Source organism: Protobothrops mucrosquamatus, unplaced genomic scaffold (genome assembly GCF_001527695.2).
Source record: "Protobothrops mucrosquamatus isolate PMUCROS unplaced genomic scaffold, P.Mucros_1.0 scaffold1036, whole genome shotgun sequence".
NCBI classification, from domain to species: domain Eukaryota; kingdom Metazoa; phylum Chordata; class Lepidosauria; order Squamata; family Viperidae; genus Protobothrops; species Protobothrops mucrosquamatus.
In genome coordinates this window covers 231150-249251 of record NW_015387268.1, presented here as the reverse complement: position 1 = coordinate 249251, position 18102 = coordinate 231150, and the positions used below count along the sequence as shown (strand labels likewise).

Genomic DNA, 18102 nt, shown 5'->3' with positions numbered 1-18102 from the left:
GGAGGAGCAGGGGACAGTCATGGCTAGGTTGGCCTCTTCAGTTTTCATCTGGCGTGCCAAAGGTGCCTTTTCAAGAGGCAACTGGACTTGGTTTTTCTTTGAAGACATCTCACTTCTCATCCAAGAAGCTTCTTCAGCTCTGACTGGATGGTGGGGAATAAAAGGATTTATATTCCTTGCAGCCAGTTGGTCTTTTGCATTCTTTTAGAGAGTTGTTGAGGCCACCTGGAGGTTTATCGGTGTCCTCAGGGTCACGTGCAAACCCATCAGGACAAGATTCAGCAGTCCATCTGCATTTAAAAGACCAAGGCCACTCTTTTGAAGACAGCAAAGTCCTCATTTTGGACAGAGGAGACCGCTACTTTGAAAGTGAGGCCATCTATGTCAAAACTTCAGCTGGTTCAGAGTACAGTGGTGCAAGCAGTTATATGCGCTCCTAGAACAGCGCACGTTACACCTTGCCCCACAAGCTGCATTGGTTGCTGGCTTGCTTCCAGTGCAATTCAAGGTGCTGGTTTGACCTTTAAAGCTTTTTACCGCATGGGACTGGGCTGCCTCTGCCTGGTCGCATTAGCCCGCCTGCTGGATTGGGCAGAGTAGGCCTGCTGCAGATGCCCTCAGCCAGGGCCCTTCACTTGAGGGTCACTGGAGAACTGCCTTCTCTGCCACGGTGCTCGCCGCATGGAACATTCTTTCCTCCAAAATCAGACTAGGTATCCATCAAGTTCTGGCTATGTTGTCAGGCCAGGTGACCTTGTTGAGGGGCCATTTTTTGCCTTTTTGCTTTTGTGATATTTATTCAGAAAGTTTTTACACTGTTTCTATCCATTGATTCTTGATTCTTGTTCACCACCCAGAGTTGTCTCTGGTGACTATATTAATTTAATTGAAAAAAAAATAAATAAGTAGCCACCAGGCCCTTATTTTCCAATCATACATATTGCTCCCCCTGGAGGAGCTCTTTCAGCATGGACACAAGTGGGAAGCACAGACCGGTGCCCTGAAGGCAGCTCGGGGCCTGCCCTCTCTCCTCTTCCTCAGCCTGGCCAGCCAGGCAGTCACCCTCCTAGCACCAGTGGATGGCCCAAATGCTGCTCCTTGCCTGCCCCACCCACCCACCCCCGCCCCAGAAATGCTGGGAGGAGGGAGCTCAGAAGCCTCTTTTCTCTTGTGCTTCACCTGCTAATTGGCCCTAATAAAACTCAGTTGGCTCCAGGAGCCAAAATCATAGCTGCTGCTCTAATTGCCTGTCAAGTGGAAGCCTCCCTGGGTTGGCAGCTCCTGCGCCCAAAATAATGGCTTGGCAGGATCTGGCTCTGGAGCGCTAATCAGCATTCTTTTTTTAGGCCCATCAATCTTAGGCAGAGATTGTCAGATTGTCAGATTCCCTGGTTCAATCCTTGCAGGACCTGCTAGGAGCAGAGCAGCCAGAAGCTGACAAAAGAAGAAAACAGCTAGAAGTCTCTGTCGAGGGACAGGGCAGACTGGGGAGGGGAGGGGGGGTGTCTGGGGACCTTCCTACTTCTTCCGACCTGCAATGTCCCTTGTCCACCTGCCCCAGGACGGTAGCCTCTGATTCCCTCCTGCAAGGCTCAGGAAGAACTCCCCTTCAGATTGGGGACTGTCAGCCCTGCAAGGTCTCTAGGGGTCTCTAGGAGGCTGGGAAAGCGCTTTACGGTGCAGCAGAAACTGTAACCGAACCTTGAGAGCCCCTCTAGAACCTTTCAACTGGCATCGAGCAGCACCAGGCTCCCTCCTTTCCCGGGACTCCAGTGGTGCTTTTCCAGCCAGGGCTCCCTGTTCCCTTCCACATCTCCACCCTCCGTCATAAGCCCAGCACATCAGAAAGCATTTTTAGCAGCTTCCAAGGTCCACAACAACGAGTTGATCTCTCAAAACAGCAGAAGGCCCTTTTGCCCAGCTGAAGAGGGGCGGTAATTTTGTGCCTTCTCTTCACTGTTTTTTCCTTTCCTGCTACAACGACGTTTCTCTTATTCCAAGTGTGTCTGTGTGGATGGGAGCATCTGGTCAGGTGGGGGGGGGCTGACTGTGGGAAGGGGAATGAAATCGCTACCAGACCAGGGAGGATTCGGACCCCAAAGATGCCAAGCCCACAGGGCAGAAAGCGCAAAGGGAGCCTTCCTCCTCCATCTGGGCCAGAGGGGAGCCGGTCCGGCCCCCTTCGCACCTCCAGAGCTGCCTGTTTGGGGAGGCAGCCTGAGGACGATGCCCATCCCAGAAACTTCATCAGAGGAGGAAATCCAGCTTCTGATCACAACCAGGGCGTCTCCCTGTCCGTTCTATAAATTCTGTTGGCCCAGGAAATAAACTAGTTCAAGAGAAATGGGGAGGGTCCCTCACCTTCAAAGGCAGGTGCCAGGGCTGAGTCTCGGGGGCCTGGGTCGATCGGACTGACTGTCAAATCACTTTCCACTCCCCCATCTTTGTTCAGCATGCACGTGTAAACGGTGGCTCCTGGGGAAAGAGAATCAGGGGATGGATGGAGAGGAGAGGAAGAACATGCCCGGATCCTCACAGCCCTTCTGCACTTGCATCCCATCAGGCTGCAACCCTCCCCAGTGCCCATTCGGTGAGATTGGTGTCACCTGATTTAAGTCATTCCTGCCAGGATTAAAGTCCTCCCCCCTCTTCCTACCAGCAGCCACCAATGGCAATCTCAAGGTCCATCAAATCTCTCCTCTTTGCCAAGGGTCCCAACAGGGGTGCAGTTAGGTGCCCCCACAGAGGCAAGCAGGCTGCCTTCTCAGGTCTGTGGCACCAGCCTCCGGGGCCATCCCATCCTCCCCCCCAGGAAGAACCAAGGAGGGGCCAGGCTGTGAAAAACCGCCCCCTCCTGAAGTCAAGGACCCCCCTTCACATGCCAAACCCTCTTGTCTGTTCAGCAGGGTCTGGCCCTCTTTCAAAACTGTGCCAACCTGCTGGAAACACCTGTGAAGATGCCCCTAGTGAAAAGCTGCCACCCAAGAGGGTGAGGCCCACGTGCAAAGGTGTCACCCTGGGACCAGAAAGGGCCGGGTTCAAATCCACCTGAGAGTACAAAAGCTGCCTGGCCGGCCCTTCTTCCTACTGTAAAAGATTTTGCATAGGCTGCCCCTCCCCTTATCAGGGACTTGGTGGACTGAAGGAGCAGCACTGGCTTAGAGGCCAGTTCCTTCGGGGCCAAACTGCAGCTCCAGAACTGGGGCAGGTCGATCCAGCTGACCCCAGACAATCCTTGGTCTGTGTCCAGGGCCTCTTCGGAAACGGGCAGCTCAAGGGCCCTGCTGGCATCCCCTGGCTGTCTGGGCTCAAGTAGAGGCCAAAGGATGCAGAGAGAGGTCAGGGAGACTTGCACTGGAGTCCTGCAGAGGAGCCGGAGGTGGTGGTGGAGGGGGGGGCTGGCCTCCTGCGTGGAGCACGGCTTAAATACAGAGAGGGGAGGGTGGCCCCAAGGAGGGTTTACAGGACAGTAACCATGAGCCCTCTTCCAGGGTAGAGTCAGCCCAAGGCGTTGGTTTCGGGGCCCAGGGAGGAAGAGGCCCTACCTGGGGACTTGCGAACATCAGCAGTGAAGAGCCAGTCGGCCGCCTTCCTGGCATCAGGACCCACCAGGTAGAATTTGCCAAAGTAAGACATGTCAAAGAGAGCCAGAGCATTTCGGCAGCTCAGGCATTCCTTCCTGATCTGAAAACGCAGACACAGCCAGGGTGGGTGAGGAGCCAAATAAAGATCCCCCCATTTCTGCTTCCATTCAAAAATCTGATATCCTCTGGCAATCTCACCCAAGACTTCTCTGCTCTGCACCCCTCCCTGAGCCCACATTTGGCAGAACTGCTCCCGTTAGCCCCCTCCACGGGAAGCCACGTCCAGCCCAAGCATGAAAACTGCTGGGCAAGGCAGGCTCTGCAGGGCCCGGAGAGGAGCCTCTCTTTGGCAGCTGCGCAGCGGTCGACCGGGACCCTGACTGCCGTCCTGGGAAGGGGAAGGCAGCAGAGGGGCCTCATTTCCTTGAGTCTGCCTTGCCTAACCCTGAGCTCCCCTGAGCTCTTTCTACTCACACTGCTATGATGAGGAGGGAAGTCAAAGGTGTACTCCTCAGAGAGCAGCTGGCGGTAGGCATCCTCCTCACGGGGCGGCTGGCCGTAAGCTCCATAGTAGTTGTAGTCCAGCACCTGGATTGGTACATGAACAGCAGGCCTCAGACCCCTCCCTGCAGAGACGCCCTGGGGAGGCAGGGGCTCAGAGCTGAAAGCTGGATGTTGTGCTGCGGGTGGGGTTGCAGGGGAAGCCAGCGGGGGGCTTCGGCCTGACTGAGCCGTGGAGGGAGGGAGGAGTACATGCTGAGTGCACTTGGAGTGGACAACTGGCCATGGCCAGGATGTCCTGGGTGGGATTTAGGCTGACCACATGGCTTCCCCTCTAGCCTGCAATCCTGGGATTTCCATGTGATCTCCCATCCAAGTTCTAATCAGGACTGGCTCAGCTCGGGTGTACAGAGATTGGCTAAGGTGCCCTCACTGGCTGTGACGAAAGAACGTCATTTTGACTGGAGCAGACCCGGCCCTTTCTTCCCTGGAACAGACAGGTTTATATGGCACCCCAGGTGCTTGGGAAGCAGGGCTGCCGATTGTTGGGCTGGTTTATCCGAAATGGTACAACAAGGTCCAGTATAGAAGAGGACAGCTGCCTGGCTGGGTGGCCCAGAAGGCCCTGAGCAGACGAGGCCATGCCTGGTTGCTGCACCGCCTGCCTTCTTTCCGCTGCTGCAGCCGCCTCCCCACCATTGGGCCAGAACAGAACCACCTTCTCCATCCTTGGGCCATTCAAGGGGAGACTTGAATGGAGGCTTCTGAAGGCCTTGAATGACCCCGAAGGGAAAGCAGGTCCCCTGCCCAGCCTTGGAAGAGACTCGCCCGATGCTTACCGGTGCTCGGCCGAGCGGGTTGAACCAGCCTGGCCTCTCCCACCCGTGTCGCTCCTGGAAGACGCAGCCCTGAAGCAGCAGCTCCTGCGGGCACAGAAATGGTGAGCAGGGAGGAAGCACCCACACTCCTCCTCCAAGAAAATCTGGAAAAGGTCCTCCTGGGTGAAAATTCATGCCTGAAGCCTCTTATTGGACAAGCCTCTATCATCTGCCCCACAAACGCTACCTCTCCCTGACCCTGGGTTCAATCCTCTGCTGCATCCCACACTTTTGCTGCAGCTGGTTGGCGATCTGGCCCAAAGACAGAGCCAGGGACTTCTTCTCCGAAGGAGAATTCTCTAGGATTTGAGGTGGCTCTGCTCCTCCATCCCTCCAGCCTTTGTGGGGGATGATCCTTGGTCTTGGCCACTGGATCCCCAACTCTGCAGGGAGGATCTCTGTGGAGAAACCGCCAGGCTGCCTCTCGCACCCAAGGCTGCCCACACAGACTGCTCCCAGGCCTCAATTGCCCGTGTGAGTCAGACTACTCCAGAAGGGCCAGGCGGTGGGCCACGTGGGTCTCTCCAGGCCAACCCCTTGCTGTCCCCGGTCTCTTTGCTGCCCCCTTCCCTGGGAAACCCAAGGGTTGCATCTAGAGATGCACCAGGTACAGTGTGCCAGGCACCTGGCTGGGGAAGATGAGGCCACATCAGTGTCTCCCAGAGACAGAACCAAAATGGCTCCCTCTGCTTGGCCCTCCTAGGCTGGTAAAGGCAGAAATGTCCAATTCTTCTGCCCAGAACTGAGCCATAGACAAGGGAGACCGAACTTTGGACATTTTCTGCAAAGTTTGTGCCTTGAAGGATGTGCAAGAGAAGTGAAGGGGCCGGAACAGGTTGTTTTGGGGTAAAGAAAATAAACTTGGGATGCAGGGGGCATCATGGAGGGGATCCAAATGCCAAGTCCTTCATCCGCCAACCTCCCACAAGCAGCAAGCTGTGGGGGCACCTGGGGTAGTGCCAGCTTCCCCCTTTTGCAAAAAGCCAGGAGCAACTATCGAAGGGTGGGGCAAGGGAAGGAGCAGTCTATTGGGAGGGGTAGAAATGCTTATGGACGGGGGGGGGGCTTCCTCGCTGTGGCTCAGCTGATCTTATCCAGAAGAGCTCTGCATTCTTCTGCTGCCCCACATTTGCTGTGGCATCCCAGAAACTGAGCCTTCCCCCCAACGCTACCTGGCCTCAATTCATCCAGATTAAACGCCAGGGCCAGTGGGGGGAGGGGCCTAAGAGCCTGGGCTGCTAGTCAAGCATGGAAAGAGTTTGGTGGATAGCAGCGATATTAGGCCAACTGGCCACTGCATCTTTGCCTGAGGCACGTGAGGGGGGGAAGGGTCCGCAATGCACCCAGCAGCTCCGCCCTCACCTCATGCAGAGGGTCCTTCCTCAAGTTACGCCCGGCCAGAGGCTCATCATACGGGAACACGATGGAGTAGTTCTTGGCGTAGGACTCGTGGCTCCGCTCTCGAATCCAGCGGCTGTTGCCCGAGAGGGAGCGGTGAAACCTCCTGAAAAGTGAGGTGGGCCTCATCACCACAGGGGGTGGGGGAGGCGTGGGACAAGCAGCATCTCTAGGGGCAGAGCTGGACAAGGACCCCCGGGGGCCGGCGGATACCTTGGGACCAAGAATGGCATCCACAGATCCATGACAGGGGACCCTCTGGCAGCAGGACCCCTGCGGCGGGTGGGGGGCTTATCAGGGGCCAGAGGGCTATTATCTTCCCCTGCTGAGCTGGAAGAACGAACAGTCTTTGCTACCACAGCAAAGGGAACTGGAAAAGGGGCTGGGGCAGGGCTGGGAGGGGGGCTGCACACAAACTGAAAGGAACACACACACCCGCCCCCAGTGCAGCAAGAGCATTTATCTCACCACCTTCCACTCTCCACTGGATTAGGGACTAATCCTGAATCTGCTTGGCAGGACAACAGCGAGAAGCTGCTGCTCACCTAATGTCATAGCTGAACATGTCCTTCTCTGGATGTCCGTGGACAATCCAGTGGGCCAGTTCCTTCCCACAGCCTCCTCCAAGCATCATTCCTGTGGAAAGGGAGGGCTAGAAGTCAGAGGGTGTGCAAAGATGCTCCTTTATAAAATGCATCCTCTACCAATTCTGGGCTGCTTCTTTTGCTGGACAACTTGGGAGCCACAGACAATCGGATTTCTGCTTTCCTACACATGGAAGAAAGCTATTTTCTGACAAATCTTGCAGGGTCTCACTCGCTTATTAGCTCAGAATGGCCCTTGCAAATTTATTTAAATGTGACCTTTAAAGGCGGCAGCTTTTCACTCAAAGCTACACGGTGATCTCAAGAACTAGAAACTGCAGGAGATAAAATTAACCAGAAGCTCAAATAAGGGCTTCACCCACTGTGGGGTAGGAAGCAACGGTGGTAGGAGCAGCCTTCTGCACAGCAAGGCCTCTGGCAGGGTGAGGGTGCTGGGCTGAGTGAGATTTTTGCCTCAGGAGCAGCCCTGGGCTCCGGGTCATCCACAAACAAGGCTGTGGAGAGGGGTGGGGTGACCAACGGGGCTGCTCTCACTAAATCTCGAGTCTATGCCAAGGGCATTTATTTAAATAGGGTGTTTCTCTGCTGCCATATTTATGGTGCTCTCACCTGCCATGCTCTTCTAGGATGTGAAAACCACCAGCAAAAGACTCTTCCACCTCCTCTCCAAAAGCACCCCCCCCCCAAGCAAATCTCACTAGGACTGAACAGCTCTCCCCGGGATCAATCTGGGGGGAGTGCTTTTGGGGAGCCTTTGAAACAGTGTTCCCCCCTCCCTGCTCTCTTTCTGCAACAGAGTGTCCCGGGCCCACGGCTTGGCCCAAGGGCAACCACTGGCCAGCGCCCTCTTCTTAGGGACTTGGGCTGGGCACTTTCCACGCCAGGAGCCAGGCAGGTGCGCATTTCCCCAACCCTCCTGCCTGGGAAGGCCGCAAAGGTTACTTTAGGGGCCAAGGCGGCTTGCTCCTTACCGGCACTGTTGAAGCCACATCCCAGGAAAAAGCCTCGGACTTCTGGCGCTTCCCCTAGGAGAGGCTTATGGTCTGCGGTGAAGGATTCTGGGCCAGTAAGAAAGCGAGAGGATTAAATGCAGTGCAGCAATTCCAGCTTTAATCCTGTGCACTAATGCTGCAACTTTAGATACGGTATGCACACCAAGAGTCAGACCCCCATCAAGAACTGCAGAGTTCTCTAATTCCTGGGAAAGAAAACTCTCTCTCACATAAACACACACATACATGGATTTCTCTGTGGAAAGATCATGCTTGGAAGACCAGAGACCAGTGCACAAAGGAAGTGCAGAAGAGGAAATAGTAGGGGGTGGGGGAAGGTGTGTGTGTGTGTGTGTGTGTGTGTGTGTGTGTGTGTGAGAGAGAGAGAGAGAGAGAGAGAGAGAGAGAGAGAGAGAGAGAGAGAGAGAGAGAGAGAGAGAGAGAGAGAGAGAGAGAGAGAGAGAGAGAGAGAGAGAGAGAAGCACCAGCCCACTGGCAACTCCCACTGCTGGCCCAGGGGCTGCAGATAAAGGAACTGGTGGCCACTTCATCCACCCCAAATGTCTTGCACCTCACCTCAGGTCAAGTCTTATTTTTTTTAGAGCTCAAAAAATTCTCCTTGAGAATCCTTGGCAAAACCTCTCCTAATTGAGCTGAAAATACTTTACGGAGTTGTTCATATTTTTAAAAACTGTCTCCAAAACAGTCATCTTTTCCTTACGTAACCCACACATTCCAAGAAAGTACCATTTTGCATTTTTCTTCAGCTAAATATTTCTTTCATTATGACTAATAGAGGAAAGTAAGAGGCTTAAAAAAGCTGATTCAGTTTCTGCTGGTAAAGTCTATTAATTTGGGGATTGAACTATGAGAAAAGGTGAGCTATAAATATTCTAACTATTTTGACTTCAGAAACTCAGCTCGGTTCAGCACAGAAGACTTTCTTCCTTCTTGCTGACGCCTGGAAGGGCAGCTGTCAAAAAAGCAGCATTGGAAGAAGCAGGCAGGGAGCCTCCCCAGACCTCCCTCCCTCCCTCCCACTTTCCAGCATGGGAAAACAACCCCGCCTCGTCCCTCTCCCCAGGGCCCGGTGGGTTCCCCGCCTCGTCCCTCTCCCCAGGGCCCGGTGGGTTCCCCGCCTCGTCCCTCTCCCCAGGGCCCGGTGGGTTCCAGGCAGAGAGGAAGGTCACCCTCCTCCTGATGAATCCCCCTCTGGCTGATTTTCTCCCTGCTCTTTAGCAGCTTCCAGCCATGTTTTGCCTCTCCTCCACTTGGCCAGGGAAAGGAAGGGCAGGAGGCTCCTGGCTGGTGGCTGTTACTGCCTGTTCTGGATCATAGATCCATTTACTCTTGTATAACTCTATGTATCTTGTATAACTCTATGTATCTTGTATAACTCTATGTATACCTATGTAACAGGGCAAGGGGAGGGAGCAAGGGTCAGGGGGCGGAGCTTCAAAGGCATCCCTGGACGCTAGCCTGAGGGCAGTCTTTTGTTCTCTGACCACCACATGCAGCCACACGGCTGCAGACTCCAGGATTACCCCACCATGTGACGCTTGGGAGAAGAGGGGAAAATCTAATATCAATTTACCTGTGGAACAACCAGATTGCTACCACCTATTCTTGGAAGCACCTCTGCAAACTGTAAGTCTGTCTAGGATCCCCAGAATAAAGCAATTATCTTTTGTTTGTTCTTCTGAGTTATCTATCTGTTAAAGACTGGAAATAGAAGCATGTTTTCCTGTCTAGAAACAGTATACTGCCACACGGTGCCTGATGCACCAGAACAGAGATCCCCAGACTTTTGGGCACCAGGGACTGATTCCGAGTAGAGAAAGGTTTTTCCGTGGTTTTGTGTGCTGCCTGCATCTCACGGATGGGGCTTTGCTTGTTTGTGCAGATCAGCTGCTGGCATGCCGCGGCCCAGTACCAGTCCACAGAGTGGGGGTTGGAGACCCCTGCACTAGAAGGTCTCCAGAGAAGATCTGGGAAAGGTCTTCACTTGTGTGGATTTCATACCTCCCTTCAGAACCTTCAAGAACAGCTCTGGGGAGGGGGAGTCCATTTGGCTTGGGGCCAGTCCAAGTGATGGGTCCTCCTCCTGGTGATCCATACAGACCTATGATCAGAGAATGGCCTCATCCCCATCAGGTGACCAAGGAGTGGAGGACCATCCTCTTGGGCAGCGATGATCCAGCCGGTATTGCTGGATGAAAATGGCGGGCTAAGCTTAGCAGTGATGATTGGGCAAAGGCTGCCTTGGCTCTTGTGATGGGAGTCGGGATTAGGGAGCGCTCAGCAAAGCTGGATATGCAACTGCCATGCAGAAGGCCCCAATCTCTAAATGGGCACTGGAGGCCATGAGGAAGCATCGGCCTGATGGAATGGGGCCACAAGGGCCCGGCAAGGCGAGGGCAGAAGGACAGACCCTTCCACTGGAGCTGAGGGGTGAGAGAATCCATGTGGAGGTTTCCCAGGTGTGGGCCACAAGGTGCATCACCCGCCGAAAGCGCCAGGAGGGAGGGGGAGCTGGGCGTCACGGAGGCTCCAGCTGGACAGAGGACAGGGCACAAAATGCTTCTCAGGAGGGAGAAGAGGAAGAGGAACGCAACTGGGGTGGAGCTCAGCTGAAATTATTTATTGAAGTTATGATCCACCTTTATTTGGAGGCTCCGGGTGGCATCTCATTTCAATCCAGGTGAAATGCCAAAGAGGAGTTTGCTGAACAAAGCTGAGGAGAGTTGCCAAGAAAGAAGACACCCCAATCTACGTCCTTTCGGCCTGCCAGAACCCAAGGAAGCAGCAGACGCAGTGCCTGGAGCCAGAGGTTGCTTCCAGGGACTCAGGGCTAGGCTGCAGTTCAGACTCTCCAGCAGCTTCTGTAATGTATTGAGTTAAACTTATGGAACAGTTTGCAGAGATCTGTGCAGGGACCGTTAGCAGACCACCTGGCCTGCTAGCCAGACTTGCTGTCTGCAAGGATTGATTAGTATGCATTTGAGCGGGAGAATACGGTGCATTCATTGGCTGATGCCGCCCAAAGCTGAATGTATAAATAGGGGTAGAGCCATGCTTGTTAGTTTCTGTTTTGACCTTCAATAAAGAAGTACCTGTTACTACTGCTGCCTCTTCAATGCTGAACCAAGCAGAAAACGGAAGAGCTTCACCACCTGCTTAGTCTAAGCAGGGCAGAGCGCATAAGCCCAAGCACTCGGGACCGTCAAGGCTCTGGGCGACTACTACGGACAGTGACCATCTGCCAGGATCTGTCCAGGCACCCGAGGGCATCTGCCTGGTCAAGAGCCCAGAGCCCAGATAAGCCACCCCTTGCTGCAAACACTACCAGGCTCTGAAACACAAGCCCACCTTGGCAGAAGGCGGAACGTGGGGGGCAGGCCAAGGAGAGGCAATGGTTTTGGGCTGCAAGGCAAGTCAGCCAAACCCTGATGAAGAGGAGGGGAGGCTGGCGGTGATCGGAACACGCCATCCTGTCAGCTCTTAGCAACCATGCAGATTTCCTCCTTGACGGTTTGTCCTCAGCCTGGCCTCTCATGTCTTCCAACAGTTCGCCTCCCTTTGCATGCAGGCCCTCCTCCTCCTCATCCCTGTCCTTCCACCTTTGCCAGCATTAGAGCCATGCCAGACATGCAGCCCTTCCCTGAATTCTGCCCTCCAACACAGCCAAACTCTCCTCTATCTGTGGCTGCTGTTCTGCTACTGCAAAGCTCGCCTCTCTTCAGCTGATGGTGGTCCCTCTGCCCTCGGTTGGCTGGCTGCTGTCCTCCAGGGCTGGGCAGCCTTGTCCTAAATCCCCAGCTGCACTGGGGGCGAGTAAGGGGGCCTGGACCCGGGAGGGACCCAGAATGATGGAGTCCCACAACCAGATTGGTGGCCTAAGGCCTGGATTTTGTGTCACTCTGCAAGTTTGGGTATCACCATCCTGGATGAGTCCAGAAGAGACTTGCTGTGGAAACTGCTCCAGCAGGCCCTCGGTTCATCCACACTTCCAGGCACTCACCATCCCTGATGGGCTGGACCAAGTGCCCCTGATGGAGAGGGGCAGAAGGGAAGTTCCCCATCTGGATATTGACCACCAGTGACCAGGAATTCATTAAGAAGAGACAATCGATGATTCCTTTGGTGACAGTGTTTAAATTCAGCTACCGGTATAAAGATTCTTTGATGCAAGGCAGAAACCAGGGGAAGACTTGCCCTTCGTCAGTTTCAGGAGGAATTGAATGGGGGGGGGCTATTCCTACAAGCAGGTTGGTGTGCAAATGAGTGGTGTGGATGACTGAGATTGCAGCTGCTGAATGGCCGAAGATATGTAGAATAATGCCGTCTCTTTTCTGCTATTTTCTCTAATCAAAAAAGTCAATGTAGCCATCTCAGCAAGTTCCATCATCACTATCCCTCCATTGTGGGTAGTGCCAAATCTTTCCATCTTTGTTGCAAGAATCTCTCTGCAGTTGTCATGGAGAAGAAAGTTTCAGTTTCTTTATATAAGTTACCTAGCAGGTAAGAGTGTAACAGCAGGAAAGCCTGTACTGAATGCATCTGAAATTCCTGCCTACAGTAATGTAATTAACAATGCAACACCCACAAGTCCTAGTCCCAGTGAGGTGGCCACACCAACTCAATCTCCAGCAAGAAACCTAAACTGAGAGCAGAGAAGAAACTTGAAGATGGAGCAGGGGAAATAATTGCAGTCTATGTGCCTGCTTGGACTTACTGCCACTGTTAAGAGATTTCTTCTGTCTTTTCATGCAGCCACTAAGTCCAGACCTTTCATCCTGAGGGGGCCAGGTTGCCAGGCCCTTTGCCCTCCTGAGACTCCGAATTAATCTTCCAAGATCAGGGTCCTGATCTCTGTTCCTTCTTCCTAGAGAGTCTGGAAAAAACTATTTTTTCCCACACATGCCCACCAGTAGTTAAATATGAGAGGCCCAATAATATTATTGCACTGATCCAGTTATTATTGTAGCTGCTCTGGTCCATCTTCTCCTTTTATGTGGAAGATCTGCTGTTGCCCTTGTGGTAGTAAACAAGTTACACACTGCATCACCAGCGTGCATATTGCCTGCATGTACATAATTGTCCAAGCTGCATTGCACCAGAACTCAAGTGCCTCCATCTTGCCTCCCACACAAGCTGTGTAGCCAAGACAAGCATATCAAGAGACCTATGAATCAGCTGCAGAGTGAACCGCCTTTGGCAAAACAAGATGTTTTAATCTGAAGAACTTGGACCATTTGTCCTCTGGCAAATGTGACAGGAACTGAGATATCTTCTTCCTCAAAAATGATGGCAATTCATCATACAAACGTAGGAGTTGGCAAGGCAGAGGGCGAAAGCCCACAAAGACACAGTTCCTGTCCAAGACCAATCAATTTTCTGCCATCATTGGGTGCAGAATTCCTCAAGTAAAAAGAGAGTCCAACTGAAAGGCCCAATGCAGAAAGAAGTCAATGGCACAGAAACTGACTTAAATCAACTAGATGTCTTCAATGAGACTGGAAGCATCAGGTGAGAATTGGTGAAGTGATAGATCTTGGACCAAGGGGGAGTTCCTCTCCCCACCTGGTTGACTGAACAAGTGGGAGGAGATGTGAAATACGGGTACAGCACTGGAAGCAGCTCAGCAAGACCATCCTGAGTTCTGCCAGCAGAGGAGTGAGGAGCCTTTGGCGAAAGGTCAGCAGGCAAAACCTGGAGAGTGGCTGCAGCAGAAACCAGTGAATGGAGATTTTTGAGAAGAACCATGCAGGGCTGAGGCTCAGACATGAGGTCTACTCTGAAGAAGCACCAGGGCAAAAGACAAGACCTCACAGTGAAAAAGTGATGCTTCTTGTAAAGGCAATTCCAGCATCAGGTCGATGCATAAGGGACCAATCTGAAAAATGCCATGATGCAACTAATGCAACAGCCAGGACAGGGCATGACAAGAGCCGTAGTGGCGCAATGCAGGCTAATTCAGCTCACTGTCAATCCTGACTGGCTCAAGGTTGACAGCCTTCCATCCTTCCAAGGTCCATAAAATGAGGACCCAGATTGTTGCGGGCCATATGCTGACTCTGTAAACCTCTTAGAGGGCTGTAAAGCACTGTGAAGTGGTATATAAGTCTTATTGCTATTGCTGTTTGCTTCAACCTGTGGCAGCCCAGCAACACGCGGCTCAGCCGTGCTCCTGGGTTCCACGAGAGCTTCCCGGAGATACGAGGGAGAGATGCTTGCCACATTCCATGTTCCTTTTGTCTATTCTTCCCACTTTGATTAAAACAGGGGAGAAAAGAAAAAGAATTAGAACAATAACTTGGGTTTATCTGGATATTGATTATGAAAATCTAGGGACTCTAACATGTCTAGAATCTACCCACTCACTCTGGCCGGTAGGAAAGTCCTTCCACGCCACTAAATACTGAAGGTTCCCCCTCTGTCTATTGCTGCACTTCAAAATGTTGTTCACCCTCTATCATTACAGGTTCAGGAACAGGGAGAGGAACTGGTCTAAGGGGTGAGGAAACCTCAGGTTTTAATCAACTGCAGTGAAAAATGGGGTGGATCCAGTGAAATGACTTTGGCAAGTCTAGCTCCATCGTAACAGGATTGATAAGGTGTTTAATGGGGAAAGGCCCCACAAACTTCGGTCGCAATTTTTTAGAAAGTTAAAGTGATTGCAAAGGGGGAACCTTCAGTATTTAGTGGTGTGAAAGGACTTTCCTACCGGCCAGAATGAGTGAGTGGGTTCTAGATATGTTAGAGTCCCTAGATTAGTGAAACATTTTCATAATCATATCCTGATAAACCTAGGTGATTGTTATAATTCGTTTTCTTTTCTCCCCTGTTTTTTGCAGGTATAATCCCTCTCTTTTGGGGTGGCAGCATGTCAGGTCCACTTTTATGGGTGCCCTGCCATTCTAATGGAGGGGGGAGAAGGACGCTTTGGGGAAGCATTCTTTGCATACTCTTGTTTTTGCTATAATGCTGTAGCTGCCTGAGAATTAAGGAGAGGGATCATCTTCGGAGACAGAATGGACTCTCTCCCAGCCGGTTCCAGCCTGACTCCAAGGTTACTGTGCCCCGAAGATGAGCTGTTATCTGTTCTGTGCTTCAGTGTTCTCAAAACAACATTGCGGCATTGCATTGGCAGTTGGTGGACTGATCAGGGGGGCTGGGTCTCAAAGTGGGAAGAATAGCTTGGTACTTTGTGCTAGAATGTCAGATTCCACCCAACTTTACTGCAACCACTGTTTCTCAGTAAAAGTTCTTTTGATTAACTACATGGCATCAAGAGTTGTACTTTCCAGAGAGGAACAGTTGGAACAGTGGAATCTGCAATAGTGGTCAACCCCGAGAGGCACTCACCTCTACTGTGGGGACCATGCAAGGAATGTCGACACAAGGCAGCAACCAAGAGGAAGCTGAATGCTGGAGGGAAGCCTCTGCCAAGGCTAAACCCGCAGCGGATTTCTCCGAATGGGCAGAGGTTGCCAGCCCAGGAGATTCATCAAAGCCCAGGTGGTTCATTGGAGTCAGAAAGAAAGATGATTGGGAGGGGAGGACCAAGAAAGTAACTCTCACTCGAGGCAGCCAAGGCAGCCAATGATGCTACTGGCAAGCGGAGCTGGAAGAGCTCGGATATGAAGAGGAAGAAAGTGACGAGGTTGATCATGTCGACTTCCTCATGAGACAAATGAATGGGGGTGGGGGTGAACTAACAAACTCAGTATTGGAACAGTACCTTAGATGTTTGAACGATCCAGACAGTTCCCATAACAAATAGTTATGATTGGACAATGGTAGGTGATTGGACAATGCAATGGACTATGGGGAGTGGCCAAAAATTCATGTTTAATTATACAGATCTTTGAGCAGGAAATTCAGAGCTGGTTTTTGCTTCTTTTGTGCCAATGTAGTGTATTCAATAAAATTATTACTTTTAGGAAGAACAATGTCCCAGGAGTTCCTTTCTTGGATTCACTAGCTTGGATTTGACACCATGATGACCAGGGTGTCATGGTTCTGACAGATGAAACTCTTCAAAGAAATTGGAGGCATTGTTTACCTTAAAGAATCTTTATTTGAGAAGCACAGCATCAGCACTAACACAGTCAAAGCCAAAAACTGGATTCCCCTCCCCTGAGCACATAGTATCAAAGCACAATTCCCTCCTCCAATTAACAGTCATAAATCACATTCTCCAATTAGTTTGAAATGCAGGCTTTCCCTCCAAACCTCCAGCTCACCAATTCTTTTTTTTTATTTTTTTATTGATTTTCTAATTTTATATTTAAATATTTGAAAAGCAACATGACGGCTGAGTTGGTCAATAATTCAAAAACATACAAATATCTTTAGTATAGATCTCAAACTATTACATTAAATATTTCTTCTCTTTTCCCCTTGGTATTTACTGTCTCATATTTAAATTAAAACAATTCTTATTATATTGATTAAATAAAAATAACTTTCTTACATTTATCAATAATTTTTGTTTATACATATTCTAGTTGTTTTAACATTCAATCTTTTTAGAAAAACTGGTTAGTTTTTCCCAATTTTTAGTTTCCCATTAATATCTAAATTTAACGTTTAGTATTTATAATTTCCAAGATTTAAATAATCCCAATTCCCTGTATCACAATTCATCACAAGATCTAATGTTCAGGATACACGTCTTATCTATTTGAATTCTCACCATCTTACATCAACCAATACAATATATTATTTTCTGATAATTTCTAAATATCTTAAATTTAGTAACCAAAATTTCTCTTATTTCAACATTTAATACTTCCTCTCTTCATATTTACTATCTCATATTTAAGCTAGTAATTTTTTTATTGCCGCTATGAAAGAACATATTTATTACATTCATCAATACATTTTTAGTAGACTACTCCCAGAAGCACAAAGCTGAAGACACCAGCCTGAAGATGACGAATGTGACTTCGTTGAAACGTCGCCAAGACACTTCTAATTCTACGCGGGAGAAAACCCGAATAACTAAAGACCTACATACAAACACCCGCGAAAACCTCAGAAAACATATATATATATATAAATATATATATATATATAACACAAAGAATGACACCAGACCCACACTCACAAAAACCACACAGGATGTCACCACCACATATCCACGCAAAAAGCAAACCCAAACCCACACAGATGAAGAGGCACGACCACAAACTAGAAGCCAGTCCACAGCTGCATCATTAGCCACTTTAAACCCCTCCAATCCATACATGAAGCAAACTGACACCCACCATAAAGATGTGGCACGACCACGAAGCCAAACAACAGCAACGAAGCTCATCATCTCAAATCCCCCTGCAACTCAAACTAACCTGAGCACAACAAAGCCCCCACCCAAACAGAACTCTTCCCCATCCAATCAGAGCACAGCCAACCTCCCATCCAATCAGAGCACAGCCAAGCTCCTTAACCAATCAGAACACACCTCCACCCAATCAGAACACAGCCAAGCTCCCACCCAATCAGCTCAAACCCCACTGGCAGTTAAAAGGAAGAAACAGCTGCGATCACACACACTACTCCCAGAAGCAGGAAAGTGAAGACACCAGCCTGAAGATGACGAATGTGACTTCATCGAAACGTCGCCAAGACACTGCCAATTCTACGCGGGAGAAAACCCGAATATCCAAAGTTTAAGTTTAAGTTTAAGTTTAAGTTTATTGCATTTATATCCCGCCCTTCTCCTGGTGGACTCAGGGCGGCTTACAGCCAATTAAAAACAGAACAATTGATACAATATACAAAATTAAAACAAATTAAAAAATATATTTAAATAGGCCATTCTTATTTTTAAAAATTGATTAAAAATCCAATAATAAAATATCCCTAGGCCAGTCCTGCCTGCTGAAACAGCCATGTCTTGAGGGCGCGGCGGAAGGAGGGGAGATCCGGAAGACCAATATGCTTCTGCTTAACATGCAGACAGCCCAGGTTCGAATCTCGGAAGGGTATGTCTGACTGATGAAAACCAAACAAGGTTAGAAATAGCTATCTCAGTACTCCCTTAATTCTTTGTTAGCATTCCAAATTTTGAAAAACATATATGATGTCGCAGTTAAGCGACTGCTGCCTGTGGATGGCTTTGGATTGAGCTGATGCA

At 50.5% G+C, this 18102-nt stretch overlaps 1 protein-coding gene across 1 annotated transcript in view; it reads right to left on the bottom strand.

Moving 5' to 3' along the window:
• The window catches only part of SARDH (sarcosine dehydrogenase), an 82818-nt gene that overhangs the window by 13563 nt on the left and 51153 nt on the right, over positions 1–18102 (bottom strand). The window contains exons 10-16 of the mRNA XM_015819974.2: positions 7938–8024; positions 6907–6997; positions 6326–6467; positions 4925–5008; positions 4059–4172; positions 3546–3684; positions 2362–2475 (exon numbers count right to left, since the gene is read on the bottom strand). Of these exons, the coding sequence (XP_015675460.2) occupies positions 2362–2475; positions 3546–3684; positions 4059–4172; positions 4925–5008; positions 6326–6467; positions 6907–6997; positions 7938–8024 (771 nt within the window). The remainder of the gene's footprint in view (positions 1–2361; positions 2476–3545; positions 3685–4058; positions 4173–4924; positions 5009–6325; positions 6468–6906; positions 6998–7937; positions 8025–18102) is intronic.